The sequence below is a fragment of the Podarcis filfolensis genome, assembly GCF_964270895.1.
Source record: "Podarcis filfolensis genome assembly, chromosome: 3".
NCBI lineage: Eukaryota > Metazoa > Chordata > Lepidosauria > Squamata > Lacertidae > Podarcis > Podarcis filfolensis.
The window spans coordinates 13,280,950-13,301,461 of NC_139606.1; the positions used below are offsets into that span (position 1 = coordinate 13,280,950).

General features: G+C 45.1%; 1 protein-coding gene across 4 annotated transcripts in view; it reads right to left on the reverse strand.

Moving 5' to 3' along the window:
- PAK5 (p21 (RAC1) activated kinase 5) overlaps positions 1-20,512 on the reverse strand; it is a 125,295-nt gene that overhangs the window by 9,923 nt on the left and 94,860 nt on the right. For all 4 annotated transcript variants that reach the window (XM_083606858.1, XM_083606857.1, XM_083606855.1 and 1 more), the window contains 3 exons: positions 8,572-9,066; positions 5,970-6,103; positions 2,907-3,033 (listed from right to left, as the gene is read on the reverse strand). In XM_083606858.1, the coding sequence (XP_083462984.1) occupies positions 2,907-3,033; positions 5,970-6,103; positions 8,572-9,066 (756 nt within the window). The remainder of the gene's footprint in view (positions 1-2,906; positions 3,034-5,969; positions 6,104-8,571; positions 9,067-20,512) is intronic.

Genomic DNA, 20,512 nt, shown 5'->3' on the forward strand with positions numbered 1-20,512 from the left:
ATGACAGTGGCCCGAGAGATTCCATGAGCTTCTCCAGCGAATCAGAAGATTCCCAGAAGGGGGCGCCGATGGTCAGGGCAAGTGGGGTCCCAGGGGGGACGCACCAGAAACAAGGAGCCAGAGGGGAACCCCAAAACAGCAGTGGAGGATCGGGACCAGTTTCCCCACCAGAGCGTAGTGGGGGGGAAGAGTCACATGTGTCAGGGCCAGCGTCTCCTCCAGAGAGGGAGTCAGGGCTGACCACGCCTCCATCGGAGAGTGGAGGAACGGAAGGGAGGTCAGTTGCAGCTAGCCCCCCCGAAGGGGGAAGCAGTGACAGCAGCAGTGAAACGGTCAGGAGGAAAGCTGCTGGCTGGGCGCGCGCGCCAAGTTCAAATGTGCAGGCGCGCGGGACAGCAGGAGACCCGGATGGGGAACCAGCTCCTAAAGCCCGCCGGAGGGAGGGAGACGGCTCAGGGGAATCAGCCTCAGAGGAGGCTAGAAGGGGCGAGACCCCGGCGGGCAGGCGGACCCAGAGGAGGAAAGAGCAGCGGAAAAGGTGGAGCAAGGCTAGAATCTTAAATTGGTGTCAAGGGGGAGGAGACTCAGACGGAGCATCAGCGGTCTGACAGTTGAGACGTAGAGCTGCGCGCTGCGGCTCTGGAAGTGAAACTGAACTTCAATAAAGACTTTTGTACTTAACAACAAAGCAGCGTTGGTCCTTTGTGAGCTGGGACCTAGGGTAGGTCTGACAAATAATAATAATAATTTATTTATACCCTGCCCATCTGGCTGGGAAAGCTAAGGAATATTGGGAGATTATATACACAGAAATAAAAAAGATGCTAATATTGACACACACACCCCTGCCCAGAGATGTTCCTTTTGGGTATAATAGAGGGTGAGATACCTAAGAATGTATTAAATCTGTTTCTTTATGCAACTCCTGCGGCCAGAATAGCCTATGCACAAATGTGGAAGGACAAAAAACGGTCCAACGAAAGAGGATTGCTAGAATAAGTTAGAATATGTAGAGTTAGTGATGCTGACTGCAAAGATAAGAAACCAGGATGAACATACCATAGGAGAGGAATGGGAAAACTTCGCAGAATATTTAAGAATTACAACAGTTATATAGATTCCCAAGTAAGACCAGACATATGAGCAGCAGCTAAATTAACTAGAAGGAGTGGAAGGGTATGTAGCACAACTAAGAGTCAAAAGGAACCCATGGAGGAAGGTGTGGAGAAGTCAAATAATGTAGAAGGATCATGAAGAATATCGTGAAATGGATGTACCAATGTACTGTAAAAGCATAAATAAAATTTTAAAAAAGAAGAATACTGTCACAAAAAGCTGCCATTAGACCTGCAGCTATACTTTTGCGAGCTTTCATGGTAGCAGAAAAGGGGCAGTCCTGAATTATTATTGTGTTGTTGTTATTCTCGCAGGTTCCATAAAGACAACAGAGAATGTGCCTGTTTAAGGGAAGGGAATTGCAAATGGCAGAGGCCACAAAGTGAGACAAACTTTCAGGTGTTCTGATCCCAGGCTGTACAGGGGAAAACATCAAAAACACATCCAAACCAACACTTTGAACAGGTAGCTAATTGGCAGCCAGCAGCCACACCTTTTCTCTGTAGCACTGGGAAGGAGAGGTAAGGTGCAGTTGAAAAGAAAACAGAAACCAAGTTATATATGATCTGGCTGGGATCCAAAGCACTCTCAATGGCATTCCACTCGTGCCCGTGGGGCTTTTCAGCTCCCCCTTCCAGCAGCAGCCCCCCCTTCCCTACAAGCCAAAGGACCATGCAAAGCAGCAGGCCACAAAGAGGGAGGGGTTGATACTGCAAAGAAATGCCATTTTTTCTGCATATGCACAGAAGCTCTCCCTTTTCATGTTTGGGGCATGTGTTGATTCTGGCCTCAGTTTCCTATAATTGATTTCTGCACAAAGCATGTTCTCCTTCATAGAGAGCACGTGTTGCGGTGGGGTCTGAACAGGCCACCCCTCTGTTGCTGAGCGGGTTAGTATGGATGAACATCTGCAGCGATTGGGCGGTTGGGTTACGGGGAAAATTTTGGTGTTGCCATTTAGGGGGACGGACCAAAGGTTATAAAATCAAGTCACGCAGCACTGACTGGGCTCTTTTGCTGCGTAGATCGGATCACCCGCCCACCCCCCTAATCTAGGGCTATTGCGTTGACCTTGCTATGCCTGTCATGGGGTCGTCTGCTTTTGGGGCAGGGGCCTGGTAGGAATTTTGCCCATTTGGCTGATTGGCTGGTGCCATTTGGTTTTTGCCTAGCAAATTGTCACAACTTGTAAGGTTGCGGTTAGGCATTGGTTAAAAAATTGGTTGGTGGAGGGGTAAGCGCCTGCCCCTCCAATGCTGCTGCGGAAAGGGAGTTCTGTTAAAGGAATCCAGGGGCTTGCCATTCTTTCCTCCGTACCCCTGAATGGGGCTTAGGGCCGTGCAAGCCCCCGGGAGCATGCGAGGGGGGGAATGAGGGTCTGGTGCCCGGCTCCATGCTCTCCCCAATATTGTTTTCCCTTACTGGCTTTCGCTGGAATCCGGAAGTCAGTTCTGTCCCTGGGTGTGGGGACAGATAGTCATAACCAATGCCTAAGCAACCACTCACATTTATGTATTTTAATAAAGCTGTGGCCAAAATTATGCCAGAAACCTTAAACAAAAAATATGTGTGAATTGTGAATTATTTAGGGGTGGCTTGGGGGACCTCAAGATGCACCACCCAGAGTTAATGTTCTATGAGGCAATATCCAGAAGAAGAAGAAGAAGAAGACGAAATTGTACAACATAAAAACATGCTCATGTTGTGAACTACACTGCACTGAGATCTGCGGATGAAGGTTGGTATACAAAATTAATTCATAATAATAAATCAGCTGCTGAGAAACTTACTCGCCCATCACTTGTGAGAAGTATAGAGTCGCTCTTTATATCCCGGTGAATGACTCCTTGGTTGTGCAGATAGGACAGTGCTCTTAGGACAGACAGACAGACAGTAGCAATCTGTTCTTCGTTCATTCTGGAATTTTTAAAAGAAAGCAACACATGGAAACAAATCCTGCTGTATTGTTTTCATCAACTCCCATCATCCCTGACCACCGGCCATGCTGGCTAGGAACGATGGGAGTTGTAGTCCAACGACATTTGGGGACCCATGGTTGAGAAAGGCTGTTTCATTTGGTGGGAACAGGCAGGGGACGGGGGCACTAGGGAAGCAAGTCTAGAGTAAGAGACTAGGGTGATGTCTGCCGCTTCCAGGAACTCTTCTCGTTATGAGACTTTTGTGGGTGAGCAGAGAATTTGTTTGGATCCTGGGTGAGAATGGGGAGACTGAGAAGGAAGGAAAATGAATTGACATTGATTTATATGCATTAGTCACTTTGCATTAATGGAACACTTTAACATGTAACGGTGCAATTTTGTAATATTTAAATTTGTTGGTTTTTTAAGCTTTTTGTACAGCCCTTTGAGATGTTTTAAGCATATTAAGTGGTATAGAAATTAAATAATAATCCATCAATCTAATTTTTATTTTTATTAAATTGTTTTGACATAGCATCAATGGGCAGTAGCTCATTTGGTAGACGCTTAATCTCAGAGTTATGGGTTTGAGTCCCACATTGCGTAAAAGAGTCTTGTACTTCAGGGAGTTGCACTAGACCGCATGGTCCCTTCCAACTCTATGATTCCATGATTTTATGAACATTATACAGATAAGTTTGAGTTCACACAAAAAAAATTATAATGAGTTGAAAGTTGTGCATAAGGTTCACTCCCCACCCCTTTTCCTCACAGCAACCCTGTGATGTAGGTCAGGCTGAGAGGAAGTGACTGGCCAAAGGTCCCCCAGTGAGATTCATTGCTGGAAGTGAAGGAATGGGTTTCCCAAATCTAAAATCTGACTGCAGTCAGTCTGAAACAGGCCCCATTTTTCCTTCTCCATTAGCTAAAATGCATTAACTTGAGCACTTGAGCAATTGAGCCAAGAACCCAGCTGTATAAACAAAGCTCTCTCCTCTATCAGTCCGTGATGCCTAATGAATGGCCTTGTCCATTCCAAAGTGGAGCAGGGATGACACATCTGGGTCTTATCTTACTTCCTGACCACAGTGATGCACAGACCTTGTCCGGGAATGGTGCCAGGAGTGTTCTTAGAGTTGGTGACCTCCTGCCCCAAGATAGGAACAGGAACAACCTTTTATGGTCAGGAATACCGGAACAGGAATATCTGTTTATGGTCATGGATGTCAACTTACGTGTATAAGCTGACGTGGTTGGATTCCTGGGGAAGGGGGGAGAGGGTGCCTGGAGGATATATACACTGCATGAAATTTCTCATTTCTTTGGACTTGCTGTGAACTGACCACGCAAGTGCCTTCTGCTATCCTGAGAGCAGAATAAACTCTCTCTCTGAACCAAACCTCGGTGTCATTTGACTTCCTTTCTCCCTCCCGGGAGCAACGCAGACCCCACCAGTCGGTATAGTCTAATAAGGCTACAGAAGTGGGATCTGAACCCTGGTCTCCCAGGTCTTGGTCTTAAACTCTTACCATCCCACTGGCAAACACTTGTGAGCACTCAAGACAAGGATGGAGCCAACACTGTGTGTTCAGATTGCCACCGTGAAGACAGGGAGTGCAGGCAGATGAAGACTCCCAACATCTCTTGCCTAATGAATGGTCAGTAGCTAATCGCAACCCTGGCTGTGGTCAAGCCATCAGGCACAATGAACATTTTGCCCACTGTGGCCTCGTGTTATTTATACTGCAAAGCCTTCAACGAAACCTTAGAGAGACGGCCATAAAATGTTCAAATGCCAAGAAAGGAGTGCTTCTAATGAATCCCGGCCCTAATGACAGCACTTAAGAGTTTTCTGGAAGCATCTGTTTGCAATTAAATGCCTGTCAAAATATTTGGCACGGTGACTAACAGTTCAGAAAATAGCTCCTAATGAAAGCTACGAGGGTTTTTTTTTTAGTATGTGGGCTGAAGCGGGTCTTTAAAATAGCCACAACAGAAAAGTTACAGAGCAAATGAGATTTTCCCCTATTTGAGAATCAGCTAGTGTAAAAGAATTAAGCACACAGACTTCCAAGTTGCTCAGGCACCAGCACATCCATGTTGGAAATCAAACCCACCACACTTCCCTTGTGCAGCATCTTACTGATACATCTGATGGTACAACCAAACTATGTTTAGCAAATTCACAGGTTGCCATGGAAACGACAAGGCAATGAATAGGAATTAGCAGGATAGGATGTACCCAATGTGTATGTCTCCCTCCAACTACTCTTCCTCTGTTGTTGTTGCTGCTCCTGCTGCTAATGATAGAATGGTGTAATGTGTTGACTTAATGCTAATGCCAAATCCTTTCCACCATTTTACAAACTTTACCTTCCTCTGTATGCATGCTGATGCTCCACCTACAGGGGTTCAATTCATTGATGCAAAGGTAAAGGACCCCTGGATGGTTAAGTCCAGTCAAAGGCGACTATGGGGTGCGGCGCTCATCTTGCTTTTCAGGCCGAGGGAGATGGCGTTGTTCACAGACAGCTTACCAGGTCATGTGGCCAGAATGACTAAACTGGTGCAATGGGACACCGTGATGGAAGCCAGAGAGCATGGAAATGCCATTTACCTTCCCACCACAGTGGTACCTATTTATCTACTTGCACTGGTGTGCTTTTGAACTGCTAGGTTGGCAGGAGCTGGGACAGAGCAACGGGAGCTCACCCCGTCGCGGGGATTCAAAGCACCAACCTTCCAGTCGGCAAGCCCAAAAGGCTCGATGGTTTTTTTTAAAAAAAGCACCACCCCCGCCACCCTGATGTAGTGAGATCAAGCCAGTTTCAGTGAATGGGGAAAGCCCTTGCAGGCAGCAAAACCACGGGGCAAACTATCAGATGCCTGGAAGGGTTGGCTTGTCTTAAAATGTACCCATTTCATGCAGCTTACCTGGTGTGAGTCACTATGTCGGTCAAAGCACCACCTTCCAAAAACTCCATAACAACCCACAGCTCATCTCCCACAAGGTAGCTGTTGTACATGTCGACCACGTTCTCGTGATGATAGTCTCTCATTATTACAACCTGAAAGAACAGAAGAGGAGAACCTCTGAATGGTGTGCTAATGGGTTTTTGCGCATCTGTTGTTTTTTAATTCACATAGGCCAAATTGTAAATATATTTTTATACAGCAGCCGCAACACACACACACACACACACACACACACACACACACATCTTTTAAAAAAAGAGTTTTAATGTGAATTATCAGCAAAATAACATTGAACTAAAACATATTGACCTTGAACCAAAACAAAATCCTCATGTGGAACTGGGCTTTAGGTATATGTTTGGTTGAAGGACACAAATCCTGCCTCGTAACTCTGGACCTTCCCCCAGCGAATTAAAAAAGTGACTTGCAATGTGAAGCGATGGGTTTATGATTGTGTAAAGGGTTCCTGTGCCCACAGCAAATGTGCAGAAATAGAATTTGAGGCGGGTGCAAGTTAGAGTGAATCAAGCTGCTGAAATGCCTCTTCCCTAAACTATGAAAGATGCAACACAGGAGTGCTGTTCTCCTTTGCATCTTGCTGGCAAATGGAGAGAGAGAAAGCTTGCCCTGTATAGGCACAACTTGGCTCTCTGAATCATGAACTGTACATTTAAGGAAGGTGGCATGAATGCTTTCTATAAAGAGCTTTGGGAAGACAGGGAATGGGAATGGGCTGGTCCCATCTGAGTGGCACTCTATGAACACTGCCAGTACTGCAGCAGATGGTCTCGTGACAGCATCTACCCTCATAGAAGAATGGTAGCATGGGGGCAGAACATGTACTTTGCATACAAAACATCCCAGGTTGCATTCCTGGCATCTACTGTAAGGGCAGGGACAGACTGTGAGAAGTGAGGTTACAGGGAACCAGGCAGTGCCCACCCTGTGGAATGCCCTCCCATCAGATGTCAAGGCAATAAGCAACTATCTTACTTTTAAAAGACATCTGAAGGCAGCCCTGTTTAGGGAAGTTTTTAACGTTTAATGCTGTATTGTGTTTTAATATTCAGTTGGGAGCTGCCCAGAGTGGCTGGGGAAATAGACTCCGTTTCTGAAAATCTCATAGAGCCACTCCGGTTAGCGTGGACAATATTGAGATAGATAGATAGAGGAACTGTTGGTTGTGTAAGCCGGTGTCCTCAGGACTCTGGAGAACATCTGGATCTTTTTGGACCTCCTTGCTTTAGCTTCCTGAACACAACTTTTCCTTCTTCGCCTTTGGCAACTTAGAGTGAGATTAGTAGCTTCTGGGGGCAATTACCAAAAAGGGCTGTGGAAAGCTCTGTTTTGTTTGGAGCTAAGGAGATAGTGAGTGGGGAGAGAGTAAATGTTTTTGTTACATAAAGATGGGAGAAGGGTGACTAAATCAAAGCAATGGCTTCTGTGTATGAGAGAGAAGTCCTGGTTTCTGGCTAAGCCCTGACATCCAACAGCTCACAGAGGTGTCTTTCAAGACATGTGGATACAGAATATGCCTTTTAATTATACTTTGTCCAATTCAGTGCCATCCTTAAGACCAATTAGAACTGATGGGCACAATCTGGAGGCATGTTTACCTCTAATTTTATTTTATTTTTAATATGTTTCTAGCCCACCTTTCTTCCAAGGAGCTCAAGGTGACATGCCCAGATCTCCCTGTTCCCCATAGCTTCCTTAAAGGTAAAGTAAAGGTACCCCTGACTGTTAGGTCCAGTTGCGGACGACTCTGGGGTTGTGGCGCTCATCTCACTCTATAGGCCGAGGGAGACAGCGTTTGTCTGCAGACAGCTTCTGGGTCATGTGGCCAGCATGACTAAGCCACTTCTGGTGAACCAGAGCAGTGCATGGAAATGCCGTTTACCTTCCTGCCGGAACGGTACCTATTTATCTATTTGCACTTTGACGTGCTTTCGAACTGCTAGGTTGGCAGGAGCTGGGACTGAGCAACGGGAGCTCACCCTGTCGCGGGGATTCGAACCGCCAACCTTCTGATCGGCAAGTCCTAGGCTCTGTGATTTAACCACAGCGCCACCCACATCCCACACATGGCTTCCTTAAAGGTAAAGGGACCCCTAACCATTAGGTCCAGTCGTGACCGACTCTGGGGTTGTGGCGCTCATCTCGCTTTATTGGCCGAGAGAGCCGGCATACAGCTTCCGGGTCATGTGGCCAGCATGACTAAGCGTCTTCTGGAAAACCAGAGCAGTGCATGGAAACGCCATTTACCTTCCCGCTGGAACGGTACCCATTTATCTACTTGCACTTTGACGTGCTTTCAAACTGCTAGGTTGGCAGGAGCAGGGACCGAGCAATGGGAGCTCACCCCATTGCAGGGATTCGAACAACCGACCTTCTGATCGGCAAGTCCTAGGCTCTGTGGTTTAACCCACAGTGCCACCCGCGTCCCAGCATGGCTTCCTTACCTCTACTTAAAACCAATGGGCACAATCTAACAGCGTGCTCAAGCCCAGCTGAAATCAGTAAGGTGGAAGCACCTTCCCACACTTCCAAAATGGCGTACCTCGTTGAAGAGCAGTTCCCTCCTTTGCTGCTTCCTGAGATCCATCTTCTTCACTGCAACTTGCTTCCCCGTGTGCTTCTCTGTGGCAATGCAAACGATACCAGTGGAGCCTTCCCCAATTTTGATGAAGTTGTCCAAGTACTCCCGAGGGTCACCAGGGCTCACCACCAGCTGCAAGGCCGCTCGGAACTGCTCGTGAGAGACCCGGGAGGGCTGTTGGTCTGAGGAAGAGCCCCAGCTTGGTGGAGGATAAGCACTTGAAGTGATGCTCGGGGAGCTTGGGTAAGAAGCTGTGGAAATGTAATGTGAGCTTGGCTGGAGAGAAGGCTGGTGGTGATAGTGGGAGAATTTGTGATAGACTGCTGGGTACTGGTAGCCACTGCCTGAATACGTGACTTTGCTTTGACTTTGAGGTAGCTTGGTTGGGCCTCGAGGGTAAGTGTCTGACCCAGACAGCGGTGGGCTTACAACCATCTGTGCTCGATCATAATCCAGCTGTGAAAAGAAGCAAGTCAACAGGTAAGCGTGGTTTCACGTACATCGAAAGACCTACATTGGCTCCCAGTACGTTTCCAAGCACAATTCAAAGTGTTGCTGCTGATCTTAAAAGCCATAAAAGGCCTTGGCCCAGTATACCTGAAGGAGCATCTCCACCCCCATCGTTCAGCCTGGACACTGAGGTCCAGCTCCAAGGGCCTTCTGTTGGTTCCCTAACTGTGAGAAGTGAGGTTACAGGGAACTAAACAGAGGGCCTTCTCGGTGGTGGCACCCGCCCTGTGGAACGCCCTCCCACCAGAGGTCAGGGAAATAAACAGCGATCTGACTTTTGGAAGACATCTGAAGGCAGCCTTGTTTAAGGAAGCTTTTAATGTTTGATATTTTATCGTGTTTTTAATATTCTGTTGGGAGCCACCCAGAGTGGCTGGGGAAACCCAGCCACATGGGCAGGGTATACATTATTATTATTATTATTATTATTATTATTATTATTATTATTATTACGGTCCATAGACCCACAAAACACTTTCAAAACAAGATACAGTTAAAACAACTAAACAACAGGTAAAAGAGACTGAGGTAGTCATTTTGTTATGTCTAGAGCATGACGGTCTTTGTTTCTTGAGACCTCTGAAATAAACTTTGCCACGGTCAGTGTATATTATTATTATTATTATTATTATTATTATTATTATTATTATTATTATTATTTTGAGTGTTTCCCAAATAATGAGAGGATGTGATTGCTCTTGTGGCATCTCTCATTGGGCCATCGGAGCATGGTCAGCTCCCTACTCAATACATCTCTCAGGAACCAAATGCTGGCCCCTACTAAGTGGGTAGCTTGGTTAGAACCAATTGGTACTTGGCGGTACCAATAATGCCAAGGTTGCAGGTTCGATCCCCATATAGGGCAGCTGCATTTTCCTGCATTTCAGGGAAGGGTCCCTTCCAACTCTACAATCTATGATTATATGCTACTTGTTTCAACCGATACACAGTAATCTCTTTCAATGAAACACATTATTTCAAGAAGAGTAAATGCCACAGCTCAGTGGTTAGGGAAGGGAGCAACTGATGGCTGCAGCTGGAAGCACCTGGTTGAACTCTGGTGCAGGTAGATTGCAGGCAACTGTCATTCATGGGGGGGCGGTCACAGGTTCGTGGACAGCAAATGCTTTGGATGCCTAAGAAACCCTGGCATCTCCAGTTAGAAGAAGAAGAAGAAGAGTTTGCATTTGATATCCTGCCTTTCACTCCCTTTAAGGAGTCTCAAAGCGGCTAATATTCTCCTTTCCCTTCCTCCCCCACAACAAACACTCTGTGAGGTGAATGGGGTTGAGAGACTTCAGAGAAGTGTGACTGGCCCAAGGTCACCCAGCAGCTGCATGTGGAGGAGCGGAGACGCGAACCCGGTTCCCCAGATTACGAGACTACCGCTCTTAACCACTACACCACACTGGCTCAGTTAAAAGGATCTTTGACAGCAAGGGTGGGAAGTAATATAAAAGGATGTCACATAGAGGAGGGAGAAAGGTTGTTTTCTGCTGCTCCAGAGAAGTGGACACAGAGCAATGGTTCCAAACTACAAGAAAGAAGATTTCACCTAAACATTAGGAAGAACTTCCTGACAGTAAGAGCTGTTCGACAGTGGAATTTGCTGCCAAGGAGTGTGGTGGAGTCTCCTTCTTTGGAGGTCTTTAAGCAGAGGCTTGACAACCATATGTCAGGAGTGCTCTGATGGTGTTTCCTGCTTGGCAGGGGGTTGGACTCGATGGCCCTTGTGGTCTCTTCCAACTCTATGATTCTATGATTCTAATTCTGCCTGTACCCTTAGGGACAGATGACACTTGGTTAGATGGGCCAGTAATCTGATTTAGAACAAGGCGTCTTCAAATATTACTGATTTCCTGCTTTACCAAGATGACTCTAGTAGAGATAACTGCAGCCAATTCTGCAGAAGACAGATGGAGGGGAGGAACCTGTGGCTGAACTCCAACTTCCATCAACCCTGACCACTGGCTACGTTGGCTGCGGCTGATATGGAGGTCCATTAGCTTCTCATCCTTGGTTTTCAGACATAGCCTTCAGACCATGGGCACATTCCACAGAGAAATTGTCCTGCACAATCTGCATTGAACTATCGCAGGTCCCATTCATCTCAAGTTCAGGAGAACTTCCCACTAGATTTCACCCTACATTTGTGTCCTTCTACCATGGGTTGCAGAGCTACTAAACACACATTGTGGGTTGCATAGCTGCTTCCACAGCACATGTGCTCTTGTATACTGGAATTGCAAACCTGTGCACAGTTAAGGCAGGTCTCATCGACTTGAACGGGATTTTAGGAGTCCCATTATGTACTTTATTCACAGCTCAGGTCTTTACAGTTATTAAAGCCTATAGCAGATATGCGAGTCTCAGCACCCTTCTTAACTGGCAAGATCTCCTCATCAGTGGAATGTGACCATATTATTGCTCTCCAAAATTACAGTGACTATTGTCCTTTCTGAAGCCCTCTGGGTTTTTCTTGCACTTTTATTCAGCCCAAATCCGGGGTGCTGACTTACCCCCCCACACACACACATTGGGGGGGTGGAAACATGTGATATTGGGGGGGGCAGAGGGTGAAAATCACCTTCCATGGCTCCCACCCCCACCTGGTAGGCCAGAGTTCGCCCAGCAGGCCAGTGTTCACTCGGCAGCAGCGGGGGATGTCAATCCCCTCAATATGGGGGGTCAGCCCCCCGCCTAGAAATATTGAGGGGGCTGAAGCCCCTTCTGCCCTCTATAGTTGGTGCCCCTGGCTGAAATCATCTACCGGTAGAATCTGACCCTACAGACTGCTACATACCAAATCTTTTTTAAATCCAGTTACCTTTTGGCCAACTCTTTCCAGGCAGAGGTCCATGCCTTAACGCTCCACGTCTGAGGATTTCTGGGCTGGTTCCCCCCCAAAAAAGCTTTCCCCACAACCCCCCTTTAAAGCTGAATCAGAGCAAATGTCAATTCAGATCTCCCACAGATTGATGTTTGCTTCGATTGTGAGGTTTTCACAGTGGAAGCTCTAGAGCAGCCTTTCTCAACCTGTGGGTCCGCAGATGTTGTTGAACTACAACTCCCATCACCCCTAGCTAGCAAGGCCAGAGCTCAGGGGTGATGGGAGTTGTAGTCCAACAACATCTGGGGACCCACAGGTTGAGAACCGCTGCCTAGAGTCACAAGAAAAAGGTGTTTGGACACTGAGCTTTAAAGAGCAGACTATGCCTGGAAAGAGTGGAGAAAAGCTTAGTGTGGATAGGACCTTTCCCTTTCATACTGTTAATGTAATAGGAAGAAGTTCCTTTCATCTGGCCAGCCACTACTGGGGTAAGTCTGATCTGCTCTGATTCTAGCTGTCAGTGGTTTGATCAGAACAGCTGCTGCTGCTGCCTGGTCAGTCTGACAGCAGGATGGAACACAACACAGTGCAAAGAGCATGTGCCACGTAAATCTCTGATACATTCTCTCCCTCACCCCCTGTAATGAGTGTGAATAACCATTTCTTGATGGGGTTAGAGGGGATATTATTGCGCAACATTTATTGGCATTCTGAAGCCTGTGAAGCGACACAGTTTCCTATCAACTGAAAGTCCATCGTGACAGATTGATGCAGCAACATCTGTTTGTACAACACGCAACCAATTTCCCTGACCATTCCCCTTGTTTGAGTAGACAGGAGATGTTTCATACTGGCCACAACAGTTCAGAAATAGCTTAGTTTACAACCCAGTCTTCAGAACAGAAATCCTCCCAACCCCCCTGTGAATTTGCTTCCCTAATTGCAGAATCATAAGTTTGGGGCTAAGAAGGATTGTATCCTTGTCAAAACTTTTCCTCATCGAAAACTGAACAGTGACAATTGCTGGCATTTTCATATGCCTAAGGATAACAATTTATCAGAGGCCACACATTAAGTCAGGGATGGTGGAATTTGAGGCCTTCTAGATGTTGTTGGACTCCAATTCCCATCAGCCTAAGCAAGCATGGCCAATGGTCAGGGATGATGTGAGTTGTAGTCCAAGAGGGCTGCAGGTTCCCTGCTCCTGCATTAAGCTCAAAAAGAATGAAATTGCAATGAGTTGCTTTAGAAGGCTCCTGAAAATGAATGGTGATTTCCATTCTACCACATACTAGATTATCAACTAAAGGTTTAATTTTAGATGTAAAATAATTTGTGATCTGATTAACCTTTGGGACTGGAAAGAACCAGACAAAAGCTAGCTGCTGGATAGCTCAGCCAGTAGAGCATGAGGCTCTTAATCTCAGGGTTGTGAGTTGTGAGAAGACTCCTGCATTGCATCTATGATTCTAAAATCAAAAGCACGAGGCTACTGAAGGTAGCTGAGTACAGGCCATTTGTTAAGAATCAGGCTTTAAATAGCCTGTTAAGATGGCAGATATCTGGTAGGAGAGGATGGGAGTAGAGTCAAGCAACACTTAGAGAGCCCTGGGTTAGCCACCACTGCCTTATGGGTGACTGCTGTAATGCCAGTGGTTCTGTATGGAGCATAAATATCCTTGGTTCAAGACATCCTTTGACCTGTTTGGGTGGTCTTAGCACCTCTGAACATTTTAGTTTCTTACTCCACAAAAGGATGTTGTACAGTGGGGGGAAATGCGGACAACAGCAGGTGATATGATCAGGAGGCTGGAACATCTTTCCTACAAGGGAAGGTGAAAGTTTTCAAGGAAAAGTGTGTGTGTGTGTGTGTTTGAAGACTGGTGTTCACAAATAAAACTGAATGGCAGTAGATTCCATTTTGATGAGAGCAAGGACATATTCACCAAGCACATAATTCAATTATGGAATTGGCTGTCATGTGGTGATGACTACTGGTTTAGATGGCTTTAAAGGGGGGTGAAGACAGGAGTGCCTGGCATGCTCTGGTCCATGGGGTCATGAAGAGTCGGACACGACTAAACGACTAAACAACAACAACACGATGAACAAATACACAGAAGATAGACCTATCAATGGGGCTTTATGAGGTAATCTGTGCTGGATACCAGTTTCTGTTGAGAGGGGAACAGCTGGAGAGAGGTCTATTGACTTCATCTTCTTCTTGTGGGCTTTCTGGTCAATGTAAGAAACAGGATGCTTGGCTACATGGACCTTCAGTCTGATCCAACATGGCTGTTCTTATGTTCTTCACAGTATGAGCTATAGGTGACTGTAGCTACCAAAGGTCCACTGAAATCAGTGCCAATGTTTCAATATGTCCTTTCTAAACCTGAATCTATCACAATAGCACAACGAGGAAAGGCTACAGCTCAGTGGTAGAACATCTGATTTGCATGCAGAAGGTCCTAAGGCATCTCCAGGAAGGGCTGCTGTCAGTTGGCAAAGACATTATTGAGTAGATGGACCATTGGTCTGAACATGTGGACCATACAGCAGCTTTGTATGTTCTTAATACGATGGACCTAGAACTTCCTTGTTCTCAGAAGGCATTTTAACTCAAGTATTTTATTTATGCTTGATTTAAAAGCTGTTGATCTTAAGTCTATTTTTAAGGTAAATACTTTTCTCTAGGCATATGAAGCTGCCTCCCAGTGGGTGAAATTTGAGTCTGTCTTGCTTGGTAGTGCCCAACTAGCATTGGTTCTCCAAGGTCTAAGGCTTTGATAGTACCAGCTACCATAAGCCCTTGAACTAGTGATGTCAGTTAATGAACTAATGTGGGCTTGAACAAAGGACCCTTCTTTCAGCATTTTTTTTTAAAAAAGCCACTTTTCACGTTGTTTTACAATGTTTAACTTTACTTAAATATTATTCTAATTAATGGATGGATGGATCAATTGGGTGAAAGCCAAAAAGCTGAACATTAACAATCTTTAACTGGTGGAGAGTAGCACTAGCAAAGACTCAAAACCAAAAGATGTAGCATCTCCACATTACCTGTAGGAACAGATAATTCACAGGTTTAATGGTCCAGGCATTCCATATGTTTGGATGAAGAGATATTGGAAAAATAGTTCCCCAGCTGCCTTTATAATGTTACAAAGTTGTGTATCTGGCAAAATGAAAAAGTAGTCCATGTTTGCTGGTGGTTAGCCAGCATGCCCAATGGCAAGGGATTATGGGGATTGTAGTCAACAATATCTGGAGAGCAAACTTGGGTCCCCAACTCTTGTTGGACTACAGTTCCCATCAACCATGACCACTGGTACTGTTAGCTAGGGATGATAGGAGTTGTAGTCCAACAACAGCTGGGGACCCAAGTTTGAGAATCACTGTGCTAACCCCTGGGGTGCGATTGTATATTTATGTGTGTAATCTCCAGTCAGTAGCATACATGCAACTTGAGTGAACTATGCGTATATAGCACAGAATATCACACAATGAGATTTCATCCCTGAGGGAATTTATAAGATGGGCACATCAAATAGGAGCTCAGCCTCTTTTTAAAAGGAGCCTTCTCAAGGAAAAATACAGGAGTTAGCCATTTCCTGAATTATTTCCTAAAATGACCAACTCTTTTTTAAAAAAAATCCTATTGTTTAAATCAAAAAGTCAAAAAGAAATTAAATCAGTGGCAGTCTTTGCAAGATGACAATGATGTTTTACATTGACGCTTAATCAGATTTGTTTGCGAGAGTTTAGAATTCAGACTATTTCATTCTTTGTTGTTGTTTTTTTAAAATGTCCCACCTAGCTTTTTATCCATTTATTCTTGACATTCTCAAATATTCTTCTGAGCCAGTCTGAGGAAATTGTACCTATGAAGGTGCAAGATTAACAACAACAGAAAATCTAAACCATTTCTGAAAAGGAATAATTTTCAGCTTTGTTCAAAGCAAAAGAGCTTGGGATAATGTGTGTAACATCTCCGACGTGGGTGGGGGGTTTCGACACAGACTCATGATGTAGCACAATTACAAATAATTATAGCTGTGAATTTATTTAATCAATCAATTTCAGTGGTGGCGCACAGGGAGGACAAAGCATAGAGCTCTTAAACAGCTCTCCATTGCTAGTTTTACTGCTGGCTGGCAGCCAGGAGTTCCCTGATCCATGTTAGTTAAATGCACATTAATCTGAATTTGGCAGTGTAATCAAGGATCCAACTGAACTGTGAAATTGAATTCTGCAGTGGAACATCATTTGACCATTTTATGCTAAGACTGCAGGGTGGGGCGGAGGCGAGAAAGGGAGTTCGCCGCAGCATCAATTTGTCACTGTAGGCTGCTGCATGGCGCCGGAGTGTTTGTGAGTAGGGTGTACTCAATGGAGGAAGATAGATTTAATGCAGAGATTAGCGTCTGGCAAACTCTCGTGTCCGGCGGACTCGCTCGTCTTTTAATCTCACAGCAAGCTTTGATGGAAAGAAGGCTTCCTGCAAGCTCAGAAGGCGTATCTGAAGTGGAGAGCTGCCGGGCTTCTCTTTCTCAAAGAAGAGCGCTTCCAAAAGCTCCAGAAACTGCTGACTATTCACCAAGTGCGGAACTGCCAATTGCGTTTTAGAGCTGCAAATTTCAGAGATATAAATGAGCTGGGTGCTGGCAATGGACACGTGCGATTATTTCACCCATGAATTAGTGGCAAGCTGCTTTAATGAGCTCGCTGTATCTCGCAAAATGACAAAGGAGTCCATGTTTGCTGGGGATTGGGTCAGCACCATGCTTAACATGGGAGGCTGACTGCTAATAATTTAAGTGCATGGATGGCTGCTTCTCTGACTCTTCCTCTAGTGCAAGACCTCTCAGTTTCAGTTTTATTTGTACAAGTGGAGCGGTGGCTTGCATTCATAAGGAGAGCCTCTCTGGAAGAGGTCGAGCCTATTCCATATTCTGTTGCCAACGCTGATGAGCATCTCAAAAAACCCTAGGTATGGAGGAAAATAATGGCATTTGTCCATCACTTTGGTTGAAGGGACCAATTGCTCTTTTGGGTGGTAGACCTTCTAAAGATCTTTGGTTCATTAGAAGGCCTGTTCTCTGTTTTTTTCTGAGTGTCTGAGGCTATACCTTTTCAAACTTTTCTCAGATCATGACAACTGAAAGTTTGAAAGCCAAAAATGAAGAAAACCTGGCTGCAACCAAGCATGCCTTAAAAACACCCATCCCTGGACTGCTATGTAAAGTTGATATCCTATCAAGGTAGCATTGGTTCCTGTAACTTCAATGTGAGAATCTGGGCTGGGCACAACTTTGTAATGCAGAAGCTGTTATATTTATATATATTTGTTTACAACCATATCCCACTGTCCTTCCATGATGGAATTCAAGCCAGAAGGCTTCCCATCTGGCCTCCCATCCAGGCAGTGACTGGACACAGATCTGCTTAGCTTCTACAAGGTTCTCTTTCATGTGACTTTAGATCACATCTTGAGAGGCTTTGCTGTGTTTGCCTTTTTAATTATGTGAAGAGCTATAGCAGTTGCCTTCTCTCTTTCTTTCAGATCATTGAAATCAAGCATGTCTATCTGCCAGTCCTCTTCCACCTTTTAAATTAATGGTTACAGGTTCTCTCCACGAGAAAGCTCTTGACAAATATCCAGCAAATTATTGAGAAGAGGTTGGTTGGTAATTATTCTGCCCCCTCTCCTCCTTGCCTTTGATAATGATGTGGACAGCTCACATGTTAGATAGAGTCTAATTACCTTTCCATGTTAGTGATTTGAAATTTACTTTAATGAATTGAATCAGCGTTAGCATTTTTTTAAAAGGCATGGCCGACTACAAGAGACAGGTTTAAGGAAAAAAGAAAAACAAAACAAGCTTTTGTAAAAATGCACTCATGCTTATATTTTACACACACTTATGACTCAAGATGCTCCATTATTATTATTATTGCTTTCTGTGACATGCGTAACAAAAGATAATCTTGACACACCTTAATTCTAATCAGGTCTAAGCATAGAGATCCACAGCATTGCAAAATCCAGAGAGTGGCATGCACTATACGTATTGTTTCATTGCATACTTCTTTTTGACATTTATATTTTAATTAATCTCCCAAAGGAAATTCTTTGAATGACTGAAGAAAATGGAAAGAGGTGGGAGGGAAGGGAATCTGATTGTTCAGGTCCAGGTCAGCAGAGCAGATTAAGTTCTGACAAGAAATCCATCAAAAGCACAGCACTGAAACGGAACATGCTGCTGCAGCGGCAGCTGTGCTGCCTATTCTCTGTGTACGGCAAGCAAGGATGTTCTCCCTTTGGCACAAAGGGCATTTCAGTTGCTAGGAGGTGGATATCCCTCCTGCTTAAAAAACTCATTTCACTTTTTTTCTGGGGAGGGGAGCGAAAGTGAAATAGAAGGTACAGGATGAGAATGCAACATCAGCAGCAACAAGAAATAACCATTTTGTACACTTCGAAAGAGCAAGGTGTAAGAGATTGCTGGGGGTGGGTGGGGAGTGAGCCATCTGATTTGAATGCAATCAAAAGCGCTGATCCAGAAATCCAGCCTCTATGTGTACGTAGGTGGATAACTGCGTCTCTGCAGAATAGCAGAGGAAAACAGACAATGGACTTCCCCACCCTGACATGTTCAATTAAATAAAATGAAGTGCAGTTCCCACATCCCATGTAGCTGATTCACTGAAATGAAGACTGACTCAGTGGGCATTGTGGACTGCAGTTCAGGCATGTGATGAAATGTGTCACATAGCCTGCCCTCCCCTGGATTCGCCATGGGGCTGAACTGAAATGCAGAACAGGTTCAGAATGCCAACTTGGAATGAATGGGAGAATGTGCCAACAAGCACAAAGAACAATAAACTTGCGGGATTTCCTGTTGCAAGATGCGGTAGGGACGGCTATTGGCTCAGATGGCTTTGCAGGGAAATTAGACAAAGTCATAGATAAGTAGGATACCCAAATGGAAGTTGGAGCCTTAGAGGCAGTATATCTCTGAATGTGGGTTTGGGTTTTTGGGGGAGGGGAGGCACAGCAATACTGTGTCCTGGGCAGCTATCTACCAGTTCCATCTGGTACGCAGGCCAAGACCCTTCCTGCCCACAGATTGTCTCACCAGAGTGGTGCATGCTCTGGTTATCTCCCACTTGGACTACTGCAATGCACTCTTTGTGGGGCTACCTTTGAAGGTGACCCGGAAACTACAACTAATCCAGAATGCGGCAGCTAGACTGGTGACTGGGAGAGTTTGCTAGGACCATATAACACCGGCCCTGAAAGACCTATATTGGTTCCCAGTATGTTTCCAAGCACAATTCAAAGTGTTGGTGCTGACCTTTAAAGCCCTAAACTGCCTCGGCCCAGTGTATCTGAAGGAGTGTCTCCATCCCCATCATTCAGCCCAGACACTGAGGTCTAAAGCCAAGGGCCTTCTGGTGGTTCCCTCACTGTGAGAAGTGAGGTTACAGGGAACCAGGCAGAGGGTCTTTTTGGTACTGGCGCCCGCCCTGTGGAATGCCCTCCCATCAGATGTCAAGGAAATAAACAACTATCTGACTTTTAGAAGACATCTGAAGGCAACCCTGTTTAGGGAAGTTTTTAATGTTTGATGCCTTATTGTGTTTTTAATATTCTGTTGGGAGCCACCCAGAGTGACTGGGGAAACCCAGTCAGTTTGGTGGGGTATAAATAATAAATTATTATTATTATTATTATTATTATTATTATTATTATTATTATTATTATTATAGCACGGGAGGAGAGCTGTCTTCATGCCCAGATTTCTGGGCTTCCTGAAGATGCCTGGTTGGCTTCCATTGGGAAAAGGATACTGGATTAGATGGGGATTGATGCATCAGGGTTCCTTTTATGAATTTTTGGGTAGAGTCAGCTCATATTGTACAGTTCTAAAAGGCTCAGTTAAACTAGCTCTTACTCTGGAATAAGCCTACAAAGTTCACCAGGATTGTGCTGGGGGCAACGGCATATATTGCTGCAAAAGTCTTCTCTGTAGCAAAGACTTTAACTATTTGCTTGTATCAACTGAAGCTCAATCACATATGCAGCAATAGCAGCCAGGTATGGATTTGCTGTTTCATTAGGCTTGCTTGTGTCTGTGCATTTAGGCTATAATGTTCCATGCACATGCTCAGGCACTTGGCAAGGAGAGATATTCAGTCTAGAAGTAGGAAATGGTTAACATTTTGGAAGGATGATATTGATGTCACTGAAAAATGTCAAGGGAGAAGAAAGGGCAAAATTTAGATACCCCCATCCCCAGAGGTAATTCAAAAAACAACCCTTAAATAAAAATAATGATGGGAGCCAAATAATTTATGTCATGAATTGATTTTTAGACTTAAACCATCACCATTTCCCCTGAGGAAGACATCTGTTGTTGTTTTTTCCTTATGCAAAAACACTATTTGTTTTGGAACTCATAGACTGATTGGAACAGATGGATGAAACAGGCACTGCAATCTTATATCTGCTGACCAGGAAGTAAGTTCCATTGCACTCATCGGCCCTTTACTTCTGCA